At 46.3% G+C, this 19,349-nt stretch overlaps 1 protein-coding gene across 8 annotated transcripts in view; it reads right to left on the reverse strand.

The window, feature by feature from the left end:
* NARS2 (asparaginyl-tRNA synthetase 2, mitochondrial) overlaps positions 1–15,373 on the reverse strand; it is a 90,291-nt gene extending 74,918 nt beyond the window's left edge. For 6 of the 8 annotated variants that reach the window (XR_012157897.2, XM_073335722.2, XM_073335764.2 and 3 more), the window contains exons 1-5: positions 15,099–15,373; positions 13,155–13,264; positions 12,052–12,172; positions 11,197–11,337; positions 4,586–4,666 (exon numbers count right to left, since the gene is read on the reverse strand). Coding sequence is in view for 7 of the 8 variants with exons in the window: in XM_073335722.2 (XP_073191823.2) it covers positions 4,586–4,666; positions 11,197–11,337; positions 12,052–12,172; positions 13,155–13,264; positions 15,099–15,236 (591 nt within the window). In the remaining variant the exon portion in view is untranslated. The remainder of the gene's footprint in view (positions 1–4,585; positions 4,667–11,196; positions 11,338–12,051; positions 12,173–13,154; positions 13,265–15,098) is intronic. The other 2 variants (XM_073335741.2, XM_073335746.2) reach the window with 2 other exon arrangements.
* Between the last annotated feature and the right edge of the window lie 3,976 nt (positions 15,374–19,349).

Below are 19,349 nucleotides of genomic sequence, written 5' to 3' on the forward strand. Positions count from 1 at the left end.
GCTGAGGTAATCTCTCTAAGGTACCAATTAGATGTATAGGTATAGAGGGGTTAGGCACAGACTACAAGCTTGTGGACCAAGCAGAAATTTTGGTCGTCAGGAATGGTACAGACCAATATGAGCTTGGCATGAGCTCCAATTCACTCCAACCTTTGCTGAAAACCCTCCGACATCCCAGCATGAGGCAACCATAAAGGGTTGTTACAAGGAGGAGGGAGAAAAATTGTTCTCCTTAACCTCTGAGGATAGGACAAGAAGCAATGGGCTTAAATTGCAGCAAGAGTGGTTTAGGTTGGACATTAGGAAAAACTTCCTGACTGTCAGGGTGGTTAAGCCCTGGAATATATTGCCCAGGGATGTTGTGGAATCCCCGTCATTGGAGATTTTTAAGAACAGGTGAGACAATGGTCTAGACAATACTTAGTCCTGCCATGAGTGCAGGGGACTGGACTCGATGACCTCTTGTGGTCCCTTCCAGTCCTGCGAGCCTACGATAATCAAAGAGCTTCACCTCTGGAATCAGTTCCCAACCAGACTGTGTTACAGCTCCGCTACTGGCTGGAAGGGAAACATTTGGCAGACACTCACTGCATCCACACTACGCTACTTTTGCTGAGGTTAATCTATTGGGGAAAATTGTGACTATGTTCCCCTCTGGGGTCAATAGGGTTTGTTTTGGATGTACTGAAGGAAAGGTAAGGAGTTAATGTCTAGATCTAGAGTTACAGAGGCATATTTATTATAGGTTTCATCCCATGTTAAGTAAGGACATGCTCATATTGCTAGGAGAATGGGGAAGCGGTTATATGGTGGCTACTTCCTGACAGGACAATACACACTGACAGCATGTAATCTCTGGCCAAGTTCTTGAAATGACCGGTACTTGGATCGTTTATGTGGGTCACAATTAGCTAAATCTCCCTAAGCAATTTATTCCAGTGCTTAACTACCCTGACAGTTAAGAAATTTTTCCTAATGTCCAACCTAAACCGCCCATGCTGCAATTTAAGCCCATTGCTTCTTGTCCTATCCTCAGAGGTTAAGGACAACAATTTTCTCCCTTCTCCTTGTCACAACCTTTTATGTACTTGAAAACTGTTACGTCCACTCTCAGTCTTCTCTTTTCCAGACTAAACATGTAAACAAATCCAAATCCAACAGGATTAAGAAGGTCTAAAAACCCGAAGACTACATGCCTTCAAATTCCTCAGATCTTCTTTCTAAAGCAGGGAGTTATTGTTCCCTTTCTCTAAAAATCTCCCCTACAAATGTATCTATTCTCCCTACCATCTCTGAAAGAATGCACAACCCTAGTCAGCTACCAGACATCATTAGTCAGAGGATTAAACCTCCCAGTTAGAGAAAGATAGATATGAAAGATGGTGAATTGGGAGGTAAAAGCACCCTCCAGTAGAGTCCAGGGGTCACAGCTCCAGTGCCTCCTACCTTTTCCCATGAACAGGAGAGCTAAAGCGATAGGATTTTTGCCAGTTTCAGTGTTGCTCAAGGGATCTAAGCAACAGCAGAGAAATTGAGCAGAATCTAGTCTGTTTTACTTGCCTACTGCTTGAAGACTATGAGCAACAGCAGATGCACTAGAGATGATGGAATGGTCAGGAAGCAAGTTTACATTGGTTTATATCCCAGTCACATGTGGAACATAAATCAAAGACTATGAACTTTCTTTTACTGAAAGATTATATTCTGCAAATGGTTCATCTCTCTATGCTCTTATACAGGAGCCCATCATCATGGTATCTGAGCAGCAGCCACGACTGAGACTTTGTCTACACCAGCACTTTGGTCAGCAAAATTTTTGTCAGTCAGGAGTGTGGGAAAAAAAAACCCACGCCCCCGACCGACAAAAACGTCGCCAACAAAAGCACCACTACGGACAGCTCTATGTCAGTGGGAGATGCTCCCCCGCTGACACAGCTACTGCTGCTCATAGAGGGTGGCTCAATTATGCCCGTAGCAGAGCTCTCTCCTGCCGGCACAGGGCGGCTACACAAGAGACCTTACAGCCATGCCGCTGCAGCAGTACAGCTCTGTCGCTGTAAGGTCTGTAGCGTAGACACACCCTAAAAATCTTGCTCCCTCCCACAGCAAGCGGCAGACAGATGGTTTGTTCACCAAGTTATTACTGAACACAGACGAGTGGGAGTCTGCATTTGAGGTAGAGCGGTGGGAAAGCCTGGGTGAAAGGTTGGATTCTGTGTTTCACTTTAAACTCACTGAGCAATGAAGCAGCTGACCAAAGAGGAGCTGGGATCCTCTGCTCAATGGGGAGCCAGTGCAGAAAGCAGAGAATGAGGGGAAGCTTCCCCCTCTCCAGTGGTGATCAGGGCTTCAGAGCCCCACATTTGTAGCACTGTGCGTCCATATACACTATTTAATAGGCTAATACTTGGCACTCACACAGCACCTTTCAACCACAAATCCCACAGTGCTTTACAGATGGGGAACCAAGGTACAAATGTAAATGACGTGCCCATGGCTTCAGTCAACTAAAATCCAGTTTTCATGAGTTTCCCAGGCCCCATCTGCTAGATCACAGCTACCCATCCCCACCCCAATCAACATTTGCACAAGGGCTTTTGTGACTTAAGACATTCACACTGCAGTCCTACATAATTTAGGTTCTGTGAAGTTTTGGGGTGGTGTGATGGGGTGTGCTCCCCAGACAGGTCCTGAAGGGGCTAATGTGGGACTGAGAGGCCAATTATGTTATCTGGGTGCACCTGGAGAGAGAGCCTGGCTTAACTGACCATGAAACTCAGGAGTAGACTGGTCAGCATAAAGCCAGGAAGTTGAGTGCAGAAGAGGGCTGCAGTGAGGGCATGTGCAATCATTCTCTGGGAGCAGTAAGGTGATGAGTTGGAAACCCAGGGGGGGAGAATAGCCCCTGGAATCCTAGCTTCTGAATAAAGGGTCAAGCCAGAGAAGTTGTGGGGAAGAACACCAGAGAACGTTGAGTCGGAAGAAGCCTAACGAAAGAGCAGGAAGGAATGGCACTGTGCAGACCATGGCTGCTGGTTACAGGGTCCCTGGGCTGGAACCCAGTGTACATGGAGGACCTGGGTTCCCCTACCAGCCACCAGGAAAGTGGCACAGGACCTGGAAACTTGGAACCAAAGACCATCTGAGGCAGAGTCCGGACAGCTAGTCCAGTGGGATTTTGTTACCCTAGCAGGGGATGACTATATAGTGACCTGGCTGGAGGGCCGAGTCATGAAAAGGAAGCACCCCAAGTCCCGGAGAGAGGGGGGGGGAGGGACACGGTGCAAGCAAGTGATGGAAAGGAGCACCAGACAGGTCAAGAGATAATTCCGAGACCCAACCACAAGGAGGTGCACTTGCAGTGAGCAGAACACTTTAACAGGTAGATATAGTTCATGCAGAAGACTAAACAGAGATATGCTGTAGGACTGAAAACTATACAATGTGTTTACGGTCAAGCGTCACTTGTTTCCACATCTTAATTTGCAAACAACAGCCAGGAGCACACTGTGGTAGCACTAAGGTATTTCAATTAGCCAGGAGCAGTTTAGCTGGGCTGTACTATCAAGAGTAAGTAGAAAGCTGGGGCACACATGTTGCTGTGGACTGGTCTGTGAGGGTGCTGCCAGTGGGGCAGGGCAGGGCAGGTTTTTCAATCCTGAAGAACCAATACTGGAGGTTTCTGACCAGCAGATTAATGAGATACAAGGAGCTGTAGAAATGACACTGCAGCTGTAACTGCACGCTACCTCAACAATTTTTTGCTTAGAGATGATTCACCAGCAAAGCTGTGGCCAATAAGCATAAGTAGACGCAATCATTCTGTGGCCAAAGAATATATTTTTCTTTGTGAAAGGCAAAGGGGCTTATGGGAGTGCACACAATTTTGTGTGCGTGGGGGTTGGGGGTGTTACTGCAAATTTGGGGAATACTGCAGTTTAGTTAGGGTTGCTCTGAAATGCACACAGGAGTTTTTGATGGGGGATAAGAATGATTTCTACAAGTGCTGAAGTCAACAGGATGACAATTTAAAGCACTGAACTTCATTTTGCAACACTGAAGAAAAGGGCCAATAATTACAGCAGGGGCAGCTTTTAGGAAGGGACAAAAGGAAGTGAGAGAGGCAGCAAGAAATAAGAAGCTGGTGGGGGAAAAAACAGGAGTCATTTTGCGGTTTCCAGCAGGAGCCAATTAACATGAAGTCTACTTAGTTTCACAGGAGTTCAGCTGTGCCTGACCCAGGGCCCTCCTCCCACTTTTTTAATTTTACAGCCACATTTTCCTGGTTATGAAGATGTTTGACCCCCTCTCCCCATTTCTCTCTAAATTTTTCCCACACAACTCAGGATAGAGAAATTGATCAATACATATGGTGCTGGGGAAAGTACAGAATAAAAGTGAAATGGATTAAAACAGCTGTTTAATCTATTCCGGTTAGAATCATCACTTTATAAGTATCACAAGAAACAGCTGTAGGTGACAAAACTAAATCTCAGAGAAGTACATAAAAAAATATAGTATACGAAACTGACTGTGTCCCTTTAACACCCAGTAATTACAAAGTTGTTTTGTAAGTACAACTTACCCTGACATGAAAGAGCTCCCCCGCACCTTCACAGTCATTTGACGTAATTATAGGGGTATGAACATGCACATAGCCATTATCCTGAAACAGAAAGCAGATAGAAAGTTGCCAGTCCAAGGATATTATGTGTCAAATCCAAGGAAGATTTCAAAATGCACAAGTCAGGATGCATCTACCAGCCCAGGACCAAAGACAACATGTGTAACATTTTAGAATCGCTTCTACGTTATGTGAGAGATACCATGGCATGTGCTAAACACTAGCTGGATTTCTGGAGCATGCAAATTTAGTGCCTGATGCTTCAGTGTTCACACTATAGAACAAACCCTGCAGAGGGGTCTATAATCACAACAATTCTACCATATGAATAGAGAGCTCCATTACTTACTAGTCCACAGTGCCAAAATCTCTGTAGGAAACAAGTATTTACATCTGAAAGCCTGAGAGAAAAATAAAGGCCACTCAGGCAAATGAGACTATGGAAAGAGCACATTTAGACTGTAGGCAGAAGGGACCACTCTTCCTGTACAGCTCCTAGCACAATGCAGCCCAACTGTGGTTGGGTCTCTTGACACAACAATAATAAAAATAATGTCAGCTCCACATTATTTACATATGCAAACCCCTATGAGTGCACCTATGCAGGGCTCTAGGGGCCTTTCAAAATATAAACAAAAACACACACAGCAACTTCCCTGAAACAGGGAGCAGAATACCCACCCCTCCAGCCATAAATCCCATCCTTCAGCACATCCTTCCTCCCACAAACAGCCTGGGAAAATAAATGGGATTTGCAGCCTGCCCTAAATGTCAGCAAATTGGGGCTATCTGAACCAAAGAATTGGGGGAAGGCAGGGACACGTGAATTCGAAAAGTTCAGGGCTGGTGTACAATACATTTTACAAGAAGACATTTAAAGTAACAGGTAGGGAGTAGAGTTTCTAAAGGCCAGTGTAATTTATGGCAGCTACCACCATTAAGCTGGCAGCAGAGTGCATTTCACCTTAGCAGACTTCCTCCCTGATTTAGGAAATGCCTGAGAAGTAGGGTTCATCATAAGGGTGCCCAGAACCACAGTGTCTCCCCCCCCCACCCCCCAGAGACTTAGCACAGTTTCCATTATCAAACTGCAAAAAATATTATGGTAACATCAGTGGCTCTGCCATGAACGCACAGCAGCAGTGGAATTCAGAGCTCAGAGGAGATATTCATGCTGCATACGCTTCACTGGGTAGGTCTACACTGCAATTAGACACCTGTGGCTGGCCCATGCCAGCTGATTTGGGCTTGTGGGACTCAGGCTGCAGAGCTGTTTAATTAAGATGTAAACATTCCAGCTCAGGGAGCAGTCCAAGCTCTGGGAACCTCCCACTTCGCAGCCTGAGCCTGGACATTTACACCACAATCAAACAGCCCCACAGCCCGAGCCCCATGAACCCAAGTCAGCTTGCAAATGCCAGCTGTGGGTGTCTAATTGCAGTGTAGATATACCCCATGTCTAGGAGCATAGGGTCCTTAAGGCTAGGAGTATTCACATCTCACAGGTACTGAACTACCCAAGGGTAAAGTTAAAGGTGGGTTGCTAGCCTTAGACATCCAAAGCAAAAATTATAGCGTTAATCAGGCACTGTCAGGTGAAAAAGTCCTTGGGATAAGAGCATTTTTAAAAAATGAAAAGAAGCTTGGCCTACTACATGATTAGTTAAAGATCTACTGTTTACATTTTAGCTTTATGCTCTTTTTCATTTTCAGTTTTGCACAATGAAAACAGACTAGTTAGTTTCATTTTCCAGTTCTTGTGCACAATGCTGTAATGTTTGGACTGCAAGTACGGCATGGGAAGATTTGGATTCTTTTTTAAAAAAGGTCATTTCCACTGGATCACAAAGAAATGAAATAAAATAAATTAGACATGTTCTTATTGGTCTGAGCCTTTGCAAAAGCTTATTTTTACAAATGTCTAAGTTTGTGGCCAAATTTAACCTTACGTTCATTGTTTCTTTAAAAATCCATTCAAGTATCATTAAGCATCTAGCTTCAAAATATATATCACGTTAAGCAGAAGAACTCCACATGAAAAATATCACAATATTGAAAATAACTACAGGCGAGGTATTTGCTTTAGCAACAGTAAGATATAAACATCTTACCAGAATTTCATGCTTACTGGTAATTCTAACAGCATTTTCCTATTGCTCTTTAAAACCTCCTTCAGGATAAGATGTTCTTCAACATCCATCCACGTCTTCTGCAACCATCCGAAGTCAAACTATTGTGGGTATTGCCATCAAGTGGGCAAACACCAGTACTGACTTTCCTTAATGAAGTGATGATGTAGCGCTGTTGGTCCCAGGATATGAGGGACAAAGTAAGTGAGATAATATTTTATTGGACCAACTTTTGCTGGTGGAAGAAGAGCTCTGTATAGCTCAAAAGCTTGTACCCGTCCCACAAAAGAAGTTGGTCCAATCAAAGATATAACCTCACCTCCCTGGGCTTTTTCTTAACCAAGTCTGTCCTATAAGTAAGGCCACAAATGTGTCACTGAGGTGATGGAAATCACAGAATCCGTAAATTCCTTTGACCTCCGTGACACTTTCTGCCTGGGGCTGGAGCTCCCAGCCAGCCGCCCCACCCTGCAGTTCCCAGACCCCACCCTAGTGGGGACCCCCTGCAGCTGCCCAGACGCAGCAGGTGGCTGCAGGACCCTACAGCTCCCAGCTGCAGCAGGGGACCACCCTGAGCTACCAGCTGCCCCAGGGAGCCATGGGGACCACGTAGTAGCCCAGCCCCCATGGGCAGGGGAACCCCAGAACTCCCACTCCCCACAGCAACAGGGGACCTGAGAGCCCCAGCAAGAGTGGGTGCTGAATCCACCTCCCCATTTTGTCAGGGATATTTTTAGTGAAAGTCAGGGACAGGTCACAGGCAATAAATAAAAATTCATGGAAGCCTGTGACCTGTCCCTGACTTTCACTAAAAATATCTGTGAGAAAAACTTAGTCTTACCTATAAGCAGCTGTTACAGTACAGAAATTAACAGTAGCTTTAACAGGCACAATATTTTGATGTTAAAGCAATCCTAAAATCCATATGATATTGCACAGTACTCTCTTGAGAAGGCTATGCTTGGCTTAGTGATCTAAGTATCAGATTTGAAATACCAAGGCTCTCTGGAACTATACCTTCAAATTACAGGAGGTCTGATTCATCCTTTTATGACAGTAAACTGCCTAATAATCCACAGGTCTAGTTTTGGAGGAAGAGTGCTTGGCATGTAGTTTTAACTCACTCAAGCCATAGACTTTAAAGCCAGAAGGGATAACCAGATCTCACGTAGACCACAGGCCACTTGCCCATTAACCCAACAACTGAAATGAGACCAAAGTATTACAGCCCACAGGAGACTAGACCATAATGTGCTGCAGACAGACAACAGGAGGGATCCAGGTCCACAAGTGCCTGAGGCACCTGCAATGGGAGGGAAATGATTAAGTGAGATATATCCAGACAATCGTGGCAAATGACCCACGTCTTGGAAAGGAAGGTGAACCCTGCCCCTCCGATCATTGCCAATCTGAGCTGGGGAAGATTCCTTCTTGACCCCACAGATGGTGATGAGTTAGACACCGAGCATGTGAGCAAGAACCAGCCAGCAAAGCACCTGAAAGAGAGAACGTCTGGTGCCCCCTCAGAGCCTGGCCCTCCCCATCCAGTCTCCCATCTCCAGCTTGGGCCAACCCTGCTTGAGAGGAAGGAGATAAACAAAACAAAACCAAATGCATGGGGGGGGGGGGAATCCCCTCCTGAATCCCTCTCATTGGCTCCAAGGAAACATATTGTATGGATCCAAGAGGGAGGCTCATTTTAAGACAGTGCTTTACAGGCAGCGGTAGTGAGAGCTAAGGGAGAACTCAAGAGCTCCAGAAGACTCATCACCCTTTTCTCCACTAACAAAGTAGGAGCTGTGGTCCGAGTTTAGGATTGGGAGCCAGGAGCTGACAAATTCTAACCCCAACATTGCCATTGTTTGTACGTGCTAGGTCACGTCACTAATGGCCACGCTTCCAATGAAGCGACCACCAAATTTGGGTGCCTCAGTTTCTGGGTATCCAAGCTAGGAGAACAGGGGCTTCATTTTCAGAGGTGCTGAGCATCCACAACTACAACAGAAATTCAGGTTAGGAAGCGAAGAACACAGTGGCGTGGCCAGGTGGAAAAAACAGTGGGAGCAAAGATTAAAAAAGGTGCCACCCCCTGGCACTCACCCGGCAGCGCTCCGGGTCTTCAGCAGCACTTCAGCATCGGGTCCTTCACTCGCTCTGAAGGACCGCCCACTCCGCCACCTCAATGCTGCCGAAGACCGGAGCAAGTGAAGGACCCGCCGCCAAAGTGCTGCTGAAGACCCGGAGCGCCGCCGGGTGAGTACCAGGGCGTGGTGCCTTTTTTTTATCTACACTCCCCCTGACCTGCTGCCGAAGACCCAGAGCGCCGCCAGGTGAGTAAAAATTTAAAAGGCGCTAAGTAATTAAAAAGGCACCACTTGTGCTCGGTGCAGAAGCGGCCGCTGCCCCGCTCCCTGCCTAGCTACGCTACTGGAAGAACAGTGTATCCAACTGAAACTGCACTGACAGCTGAAGTGGAACAATCCATTACAACACAGGGAAAATAGGTTCCTTAGTACACTGTGTGTAGAAATCCGACTATTAGCTTTGAATGCTGCTGTTCCATGGAGGACTCCCAGCTCAAAGGGAACATAAACAAGTCCCATGGTAGAGCTGTAAAAGGAAGCAGTATCTCAAGAGACTGAAATGACTGCTCTTTACTCTGTATTAGCTGCTCTTTGCATGGACCTACCGATTTATTTCCTGAATCTTATTCCAGTTTTCTACAGTCAGGATATAGAGACAAAAGTTTCTACATACAATGCAAGGCAATAATAACTGGAAACGACTGGTATTTGTTAGGAGTTAGTTTTTAAATGGCCTGAGTTCTCCTGCACGTCAATTTCTATCTGTCCTGATACAGTTATTGGATGTGTCTACCGTGACACTGCACCCCATAGCCATCATAGTGGTATGATTATGATATTTTATGACCTATAATTGTCATGTGAGGGGTCATTGGAAAAGTTATGATTTGCTGAATATGTTTATCATATTTGTATGCATGTATCATTTTTGTATCTGAAGTTGTGAATATTGACTAGGTATCCGTATCTCAAATGTGCTTACACCTTGGTGACACCCACTAGGCAAGATGTTTCCAGTCTACACAGCTGGTTGTGAAGGGCCTCTTCAACGTAATGGGCCATGAGAGGAAACAATAGCCCTTAGGAGCAGTTTATCCCCCGGCCTGGTGAGCCTTCCTGTGAACTTTTCAGCTATCTTATAAGTAATGGCTGCTATGACTCAGCAAGGCATGCAACCAGACCACATGACACTGAACTCCATATTGGTACCTGTATTTTTCCACAGACTGGGCTGGGAACTTAGCTGAGAACAAAGGGTTCCAACCATATGGAAAAATTATATAAGGTGGGGAGTGACATCTCAGGGCCTCACTCCCCACGCAAGAGAACACCTGAGGAACAAAGACTGAACTGGGGGAAGTGCTGGTCCTAGGCTAAAGGGATTTCTAGCCTGTGTATAAAAACTTGGTGGACTGCTTGTATCATCAGGCAGGGAGAGAAATTGCTAATTCAAATCCTATCTAGTATATTAGGCTCAGTTTGCGTTTTTGTTTATTTGCTAGGTAATCTGCTTTGATCTGTTTACTATCACTTAAAATCTTTCTGTAGTTAATAAACTTATTTTATGTTTTATCTTAACCAGCGTGTCTTTAAGTAAAATGTCTGGGAAAATCTCAGGTTTGGTTAACACTAGCTTGTTGTGCATATCTTTCCCACATTGAGGGGAAAGCAAACTATACTAATGAGTTTGCGTTACACAGATCCCTGTACAGTGCAAGGTGGTATAATTCTGGGTTTATACACCAGCAAGGGTGCAAGACTGGGGAGCTGGGAAATTGGCAGTTGTCTCCTGTTTGTCCTTGAGTGGCTTAGATAAAGCACTCAGGTAGCTCATTTGGGTGTGTGGCGCCACCTGCTGTCATGTTGGGTGATAACAGGGCCTGGAGATTTAAAATAAAAATGTATTTTATTCAAAAAACCTAGAAAGTGCTCAAAATTAAAACATTTCATTCGACCTGAAATGATTTTCATGACCTCAGGGGTCAAAGTATGTGGGGGAGAAAGAGGGAGAATAGTGGTAACACTTCCGGCCTCTGCCCACAAAACATAGAATCTGGAATAGTAAAGGTATGTCTACTCTGCAGCTGGGAGGCGTAGCGGTTAGGTGAGCGTAAGTACGTCACGCAGGGGTGGGGATTTTTCACACCACTGAGAGACGCAGCTATACTGATATAAGTTCCCAGTGCAGGCCGGTCCTAAGTCAGTGTCAGAACTAGGAACAGAACTTCAGAGACCCGATTCCATGTCTCCCACTGTCACCCATTACATAACTGCAATGGGAAGGTGGGAGTGTTATGTGGCACCATCATTTGTATATGTGAAAACACAAGTAACAAGATCAAGTGAAGAAGCAGAGCACCTTGAAAAATGAGTGGATCGCTGCAGTAGCTTCACTGCGTACCCTCAGCAGGGAGCTCAGTGTGTTGGTCCTGCATCGTAAGTGAGGGAACTGCCGGCTGTATTCCAGAGGTTGCCTCTCTCTTGGTTTAAAAGGGAACATCTAAAGAAAGGACAGGAAAAAACCAACCCTGAGAACCTGCAGTTAGAATAATTTTACAGATATCCATGAAATATTGTCACTGACTATTAAAGTTCAATAAGTGACACAAGTCAGAGGCAAAATAATACTTGTTATTTTTTTTCCAGTTTACTTTGTGGATTTTACAAAGACAGGCAGAAAGAGAATGAACCACAAGGGACAGATGCTGATCACTTTTGGAAAATGCTCAGACACCACCGTGATGGTGTCCATATAAGCACCTATACAGAATTAGAATTTCAACAGGACTGAGTGCCAAAGTAAGTGGCTAGATTTTCAAAAGAGCCCAGCAAGGTGGGTGCCAATCACTTTCTGACATCTTGCTATACATTTCACAGTGGCAGCAGAGCACTTTTGGAGATCTGGTTCCAATTGTGGGTGCTGAGCAGTTGGGAAATCTGGCCCGCAATTCTTTAGCAAATCCAGTCCTTAGTATCCAGTTAGTTTCACAGTTTCCTCCCCATGCCCAGTCTATTAGTCAGTTTCTCCCTTAATGAAAAGGCCCTTGTCCACATCAATGGGAGAGTAGAGAACACCTTAAAAACAGAGATGACTTTAGAAAAAATAGCAGAAAATACAGTTTGAAATGTGCTCTGTCAGAAATGGGAATATTTTGAAATTAGTCATTTTCCAAAAGGCATCCTGTGAGCTTGACTGTTAAGTGCAATAACATACCAGAGTATCACAGGGTCCTACTACACGAATATTTTCAGCTTTCAATTCCACATTTTGCATCCTATGAAGACTTTTTACCAGTTTCCCTTGCACTTCCACCGCGCTTCCAAAAGTCAGATCTCTGGAAAAAACATCAACAACAACAATGTATCACTATGGGCCTGACATAAAGCCCACTGAATTCAAGGAACCCATGCTGACTTATTTGGGTTAATTTAGATCAAGTCCTACGCTTACCGTATCTATTATCACAAATAGGCAGCTTGTTACAATTTGATTGCTATATTTTATTCACATGGCATGCAATATATCCCCCATGGAAAGAATCTGAGCTCAGCATGTGTGTATCTGAACCCCTGATTCCAAAAGTCTGGATATTTTAAATTATTTGATGTATAAACCACCAAGCTGTCCATCATACAAGAAATAAACTGCACAGGATCTTCTTCTGTAGCTGAAAATTAATGACGCCTAAATGTTTATTTTCATTAGAAGCAAGCTCTCCATGACTGATCCAAGATGAGCCCCAATGTCTGTTCATAAGGACAGGCCTCAAGGTTTGCCAGCCCCTTTGTGCTCTGTCTTGCGCTGAGCCTGCAAAAGTGGTGCCTCAGCTCACTGGCGCAAAAGGCAGGAAAAGACTAAGGAGCTTACAGAAGAGATCCGGTTGAGGAAAGGCTAACATGGCAACCCTAGCTTCTGGTAAGGTACAGCCTGACCTACACAGGAAGAATAAGCGGCATGGGAAGCCACACCATGGAAAAAACACTATGAAACCTGGCCCCAATGAATCAATAGGAATTTTGCCACTGATTTCAGTGGAGACAAAATTTCAATTTACAAGTGCCCCCTACTTCCTACTCCCTTCAGAACCAGTTAACCCAGCTCCTTAACTGATAGCTATTGAACCCACCAAGTGCAACACCCTCAGCAACTGCTGAACGCACTGCCCCTGCAGCACTCACATCCCTGCTGCCACCAGGCCTGGGAATCAATGCCCTTAGTCTAAGACAGGGTGCAGCTGAGCCTTACAACCACATCGTCAACCCTTTTCAGCCACGAATCTGCACAGAAATTTCTTTAAATACGTAAAATCTGCAAACCTATGTTCCAAGGTCGGGTCAGCTACAACCTGGAGGCTTTCCAAAGAACTGCCATCATTTATGTGTAGGAACAAAACCTCTTTCTGGGACCGGACAGAACGAACCCAGCCCTGGAGGAGGAAGAAAACAAAAGTTGGTGGTTGCCTTGTTTGAACTCAATCTAGTTATAAGCAGGACCCAACTGACATTGAGCAAGTCATTGCTCAGTGGTTTGAGCACTGGCCTGCTAAACCCAGGGTTGTGAGTTCAATCCTTGAGGGGGCCATTTGGGATCTGGGGCAAAAATTGGGGATTGGTCCTGGTTTGAGCAGGGGGTTGGACTAGATGACCTCCTGAGGTCCCTTCCAACCCTGATATTCTATGATTTCGAGCCTGATCCAACTCCCATTGGAGTCAATGGAAAGATTCCCTTCGGGCCCAATTCCAATGAAATCAGTGGTAGTTTTACTATAGATTTCAAAGCAAGTAGGAGTAGATCCTGAGGGAGAGACACCTCAACATTTCGCCTCAGCACAATTGGGATTCACCTGAGTCACCATGGAGCTGGGAAGATTAAAGTCAGTGACAGACTTTGAAGATGAAAAGCATTCCATAAATGCTATATCATTATGTCCCTTGTAAACACTCCTTATTGCAACAACAGAGACAATCAGAACACCATTCCTTCAAAGGGCAGTGTCATGGTAATTCTTATGTATTGTTATTCTTCACTGCTATGTACAACCATCTGCGGGAAGCCTGAAACTGAAATGTTTCCTAATTGGCTATTTGTCCATACCTACTGTGAACACGTACTGCCTTAATAAAGAGGCCAATATCAAGGAGATTAGGTCCAGAACGTAGGCTTTGTTTAAGGGAAAAAAATCAAAACCAATTAATATTACTATTATTTATATTATCATAACACCTCATCATGGACTAGAACCCATTGTGCTACGCACTCTACATATGCAGAATCCATAGAAATGTTTCACTGTTTTGGGTGGTTCTCAAATTAAAACAAAGTTTTCTAGCTGGACTTAAATTTAAAATTAAAAAATTGACAAAACCTTTGTTAGCACAGAGTTAAAGTTGCCTGGTGATAACATGCACCCTTCCAGAATGTCCAGTTCAGCAAAACTCACATTTGTGAAAACAAGGAAATCACAGAATTAAGATAAATGCCCATGAAACCTTGATTCTGTCCCCCTGGAGCTAGCAATAGTCCTTAAGAATTATCTTCATGCACTCCAGCTGCATTCACTGTGTGAGGTGTGGCTGTACTGAGTGGTGAAGGAATAAGATACAGCAGCTTAGAAGAGCTCTAATTGTGATACAAGGTGATCTGGGCCACTGTGGCCCTCTGGGGGTGTACGTGAGCTCCTCTTTCTGAGGCCTGTATGTGTGATCAAAGTTAAAAAATGCATATGAACTTTGGGAGATGTATCTCATTTCATCACTGTGTTATATAGGCTGTGTCATTAGAAGAGCCCAAAGATCATTAGCAGTGCAGTGGAGATGAGTGTGGCACGGAAGTTTTATTAAGGGGAAGCAAAAGTAGAGCATTTGATGGTATTCTACAGTTCAAGGTCTTGTAAAATGTAGCAGAGGCGGTGTTCAATTTGTGGAGCAGGCTAAGTATAGGGCGCTCCTGTTCCCTCTAGGGCAAAGGGAGAATGTGAGTATGTGTTACAGGCTTATTGGGGCATCACTCAAAGCCCCTCCTGCCATTGCCCCACGACTGTTTTTAGTGCACTAGCGAGACCAGAACCAGCATGGGTATGTCTCCTCCAGCTGGAATTTACATCTTCAGTTCAAAGGCACGCAGGCAGCCGCAGAGCCCAACCAGCTACTCTGCAGAAGCCTCTGCAAGAAGATGATCTTCAGAAACGGCAGAGCTACAGGAGTAAGAAGAACTTCACAGAAATGACTACGTGAATTAACAACATAAAACCCCCCACCGACCTGGACTTTAATATCACGATTCACCTCCTGGGCCCCTAGCGCCTCGCGGACCCTCAGCTTCGCAGCCTGCGCGGGCTTGGGACAAGGAGCAGAGGAGCAAGGGCGAAGAGCCAGGAGCAGACACCGGGCCCCAAACATCGCCGAAGGCCTGCCGCACCTGCCCCGCCGCGGCTAACAGCCGAGACCCGCCTCAGACTCTGCTCCCTCGCCCGCAGGCGGCGCGCCCCTCCTGCCTCCCGACGCCGCTCCCACGCCGGTCTCCCCGCGCCCCCTGCCGCGCCCGCCCGCTAGCCCCCTGCAGCCGCCCCTCCGGGCAACGGAAAGAGACTCCACGCAGCCTCCGCTGCCCTGTTCTCAGATGCCCCCGCCCTACCCCCAGGGCCAGCTGCGCCCCGCCCCGCCGCCCCCTATCTCCAGAGGGCTCCCAGGCCCAGCTGCCCCTACTCGTCCTGTCTCGCGGTGGGCCCTGCCCCGCGGCTCCAGGAGGCCAGGGCCCGCCCAGGCCGCCGCAGCCGCTCTGCCCGGAGGAGGGGGCGGGGGAGGAAGGCCCCGCGTAAAGCGCCCGGGGCCCCGGCCCGCTCTACCCACGTGAGGCCAAAGCAAGCAGGCGGCACCGCGCGCTCACGTGACCCCTCGCGGCCAAGGTCGCCGCAAGGGGCCTCGACGAACCAATCAGGAGGCGAGGCGATGTCCGGAAGTACCTCCCGTGGGCGCAAGGTGCTCTGGGAAGTGTAGTTCGCGGCTCAGAGGCCGGGTTGCGTGCGGGGCGGGGCCGCCTCCTGTGGAGACCCCGGCGCCGGGGGCGGGGGCCAGGGCCAGGCGGGGTCGGGTCAGGTGTTGCCGAGAGGAGACGTATTATACAAATGAGCTACTTTATATGCAAATGATATGTAACGTGGTGAGGCAAAAGAAGGACGCAGGGCTCGGAGGGAAGCGGGCTCCGGACTCCTGGGTCCCAGCCCCAGAGCCCGGGCGCGGGGCGGGGCTCCGGACTCCTGGGTCCCAGCCCAGGCAAGGGCGAGAGATCCTGTTGGAGCAGGGCAGGAGTCAGGACCCCTGGGCTCTGTTCTTGCTCCGCCACTAATCCCTGCCTAACCTCTGGGCAAGAAGACCCCATCTCTGTGCCTTCCTTGCTCATCCTAGGCCAGGGAGATAACAATTTTTGACTCTCTACCCCTGTACACTGCTCTGAGTCCCCTGGGGTGAAAGGCAGCTCTCCAGGGGCCAAGTGCTGTTAAGAGGCAGGGGTGGGACAAAGTGGGTTAAATTAACACACGCGCCTCGTGTGTCCGAGCTGCTTGGCTACTTGTTCGGCCCAGTTTGTACTTCCCTCTACAGAAACTTCTTCCTCTGAGTTTTGCAAAGAAGTTCTCATTCTGGGGGGGAATCCCAGTGAGACCTAGGTCTTCCTGGCCTCGCTTTTCCTGTATTCTTCCCCTTCTGAGCTGCAGTGGCTTTGGGGGCTGGGAGCTGCTGAGCGGGACCTCTAACAGAGTTACTGATGATGTGCTGAGAAACCACATGCCTCATTGCACAGACCCTCCAGGTGAGAAAAGAGTTGGTGAGCAGAGTCCCCAGCACTGGGAAAGAAGCCCCATTGGGCTCTGAGAAAGGGGAGGAGAAAAGCTTTTAATCTGCCCAGCTTTGATGATTTGCTGTTTCTCTTCTAATGCCTTCACTCACACTAAGTGCCTCTTCTCCCTCCAGCTTCTTCTGCTGCTTTACAGCCCCTCCTCTTAATTTGCCCCCAAATAGCTGATGCGTCCACATGCTACAGAAGGCCCAGGTGAACTCAGGTCTTTGAGTTTCTCTTGAAAGACCAACAAGAGGACATAGGAATCTGGGGCAGGGGAATCAGTCTGGGGCACGCGTAGTATTCTGGTGTAGCCAGTCCTGTGATCTGGCCCAACCAACCTCCCTAAGAGGTCTGTTCTCCAGTTCCACTGAATTTTCTGGGAGAGATACAGGTAATGAACACATTTTTGGATTAAATTGATAAACAGTAATAAGTCACCAGGACCAGATGGTATTCAACCAAGACTTATGGAAGAACTCAAATATGAAATTGCAGAACTACTAACTGTGGTATGTAACATCATTTAAATCAGCTTCTGTACAAGATGACAGGTTTCAGAGTAGCAGCCGTGTTAGTCTGTATTCGCAAAAAGAAAAGGAGGACTTGTGGCACCTTAGAGACTAACCAATTTATTTGAGCATAAGCTTTCATGAGCTACAGCTCACTTCATCAGATGCATAAAGTGGAAAATGCAATGAGGATTTTTTATACACACAGACCATGAAAAAATGGGTGTTTATCACTTCAAAAGATTTTCTCTCTCCCCACCCCACTCTCCTGCTGGTAATAGCTTATCTAAAGTGATCACTCTCCTTACAATGTGTATGATAATCAAGTCATTTCCAGCACAAAATCCAGGGTTTAACAAGAACGTCTGAGGAACAGTGTGTGTGTGTGGGAGGGGAGGTTAGGAAAAAACAAGGGGAAATAGGTTACGTTGCATAATGACTTAGCCACTCCCAGTCTCTATTCAAGCCTAACCTCAGCCTGGACCAGTCCACACAAGAGATCCACTTCTTGGACACTACGGTGCTAATAAGCGATGGTCACATAAACACCACCCTATACCGGAAGCCTACTGACTGCTATTCCTACCTACATGCCTCCAGCTTTCACCCAGACCACACCACACGATCCATTGTCTACAGCCAAGCTCTACGATACAACCGCATTTGCTCCAACCCCTCAGACAGAGACAAACACCTACAAGATCTCTATCAAGCATTCTTACAACTACAATACCCACCTGCTGAAGTGAAGAAACAGATTGACAGAGCCAGAAGAGTACCCAGAGGTCACCTACTACAGGACAGGCCTAACAAAGAAAATAACAGAACGCCAGTAGCCGTCACCTTCAGCCCCCAACTAAAACCTCTCCAACACATTATCAAGGATCTACAACCTATCCTGAAGGACGACCCATCACTCTCACAAATCTTGGGAGACAGGCAAGTGCTTGCCTACAGACAGCCCCCCAACCTGAAGCGAATACTCACCAGCAACTACATACCACACAACAGAACCACTAACCCAGGAACCTATCCTTGCAACAAAGCCTGTTGCCAACTGTGCCCACATATCTATTCAGGGGACACCATCACAGGGCCTAATCACATCAGCCACACTATCAGAGGCTTGTTCACCTGCACATCTACCAATGTGATATATGCCATCATGTGCAAGCAATGCCCCTCTGCCATGTACATTGGTCAAACTGGATAGTCTCTATGTAAAAGAATAAATGGACACAAATCAGATGTCAAGAATTATAATATTCATAAACCAGTCGGAGAACACTTCAATCTCTCTGGTCACGCGATTACAGACATGAAAGTTGTGATATTACAACAGAAAAACTTCAAAACCAGACTCCAGCGAGAGACTGCTGAATTGGAATTAATTTGCAAATTGGATACCATTACCTTAGGCTTGAATAGAGACTGGGAGTGGCTAAGTCATTATGCAACGTAACCTATTTCCCCTTGTTTTTTCCTACCACCCCCCAACACTGTTCTTCAGACATTCTTGTTAAACCCTGGATTTGTGCTGGAAATGGCCCACCTTGATTATCATACACACTGTAAGGAGAGTGATCTCTTTAGATAAGCTATTACCAGCAGGAGAGTGGGGTAGGGGGAGAGAAAACCTTTTGAAGTGATAAACACCCATTTTTTCATGGACTGTGTGTATAAAAAATCCTCACTGCATTTTCCACTTTATGCATCCGATGAAGTGAGCTGTACCTCACGAAAGCTTATGCTCAAATAAATTGGTTAGTCTCTAAGGTGCCACAAGTCCTCCTTTTCTTTGTACTAGATGACTGGAAGGTAGCTAATGTGACACCAAATTTTTAAAAAGGCTCCAGAGGTGATCCTGGCAATTACTCGTTTGAAACTATAGTAAAGAACAGAATTATCAGAAACATAGATTAACATGATTTGTTGGGGAAGAGTCAACATGGATTTTATAATGGGAAATCATGCCTCGCCAATCTACTAGAATTCTTTGAGGTGGTCAACAAGCATGTGGACAAGGTGATCCAGTGGATATAGTGTACTTAGACTTTCAGAAAGCCTTTGACAAGATCCGTCACCAAAGGCTCTTAAGCAAACTAAGTAGTCATGGGATAAGAAGAAAGATCCGCTCATGGATCAGTAACTGGTTAAAAGATAGGA

This window comes from Lepidochelys kempii, chromosome 1 (genome assembly GCF_965140285.1).
Source record: "Lepidochelys kempii isolate rLepKem1 chromosome 1, rLepKem1.hap1, whole genome shotgun sequence".
Taxonomy (NCBI): domain Eukaryota; kingdom Metazoa; phylum Chordata; order Testudines; family Cheloniidae; genus Lepidochelys; species Lepidochelys kempii.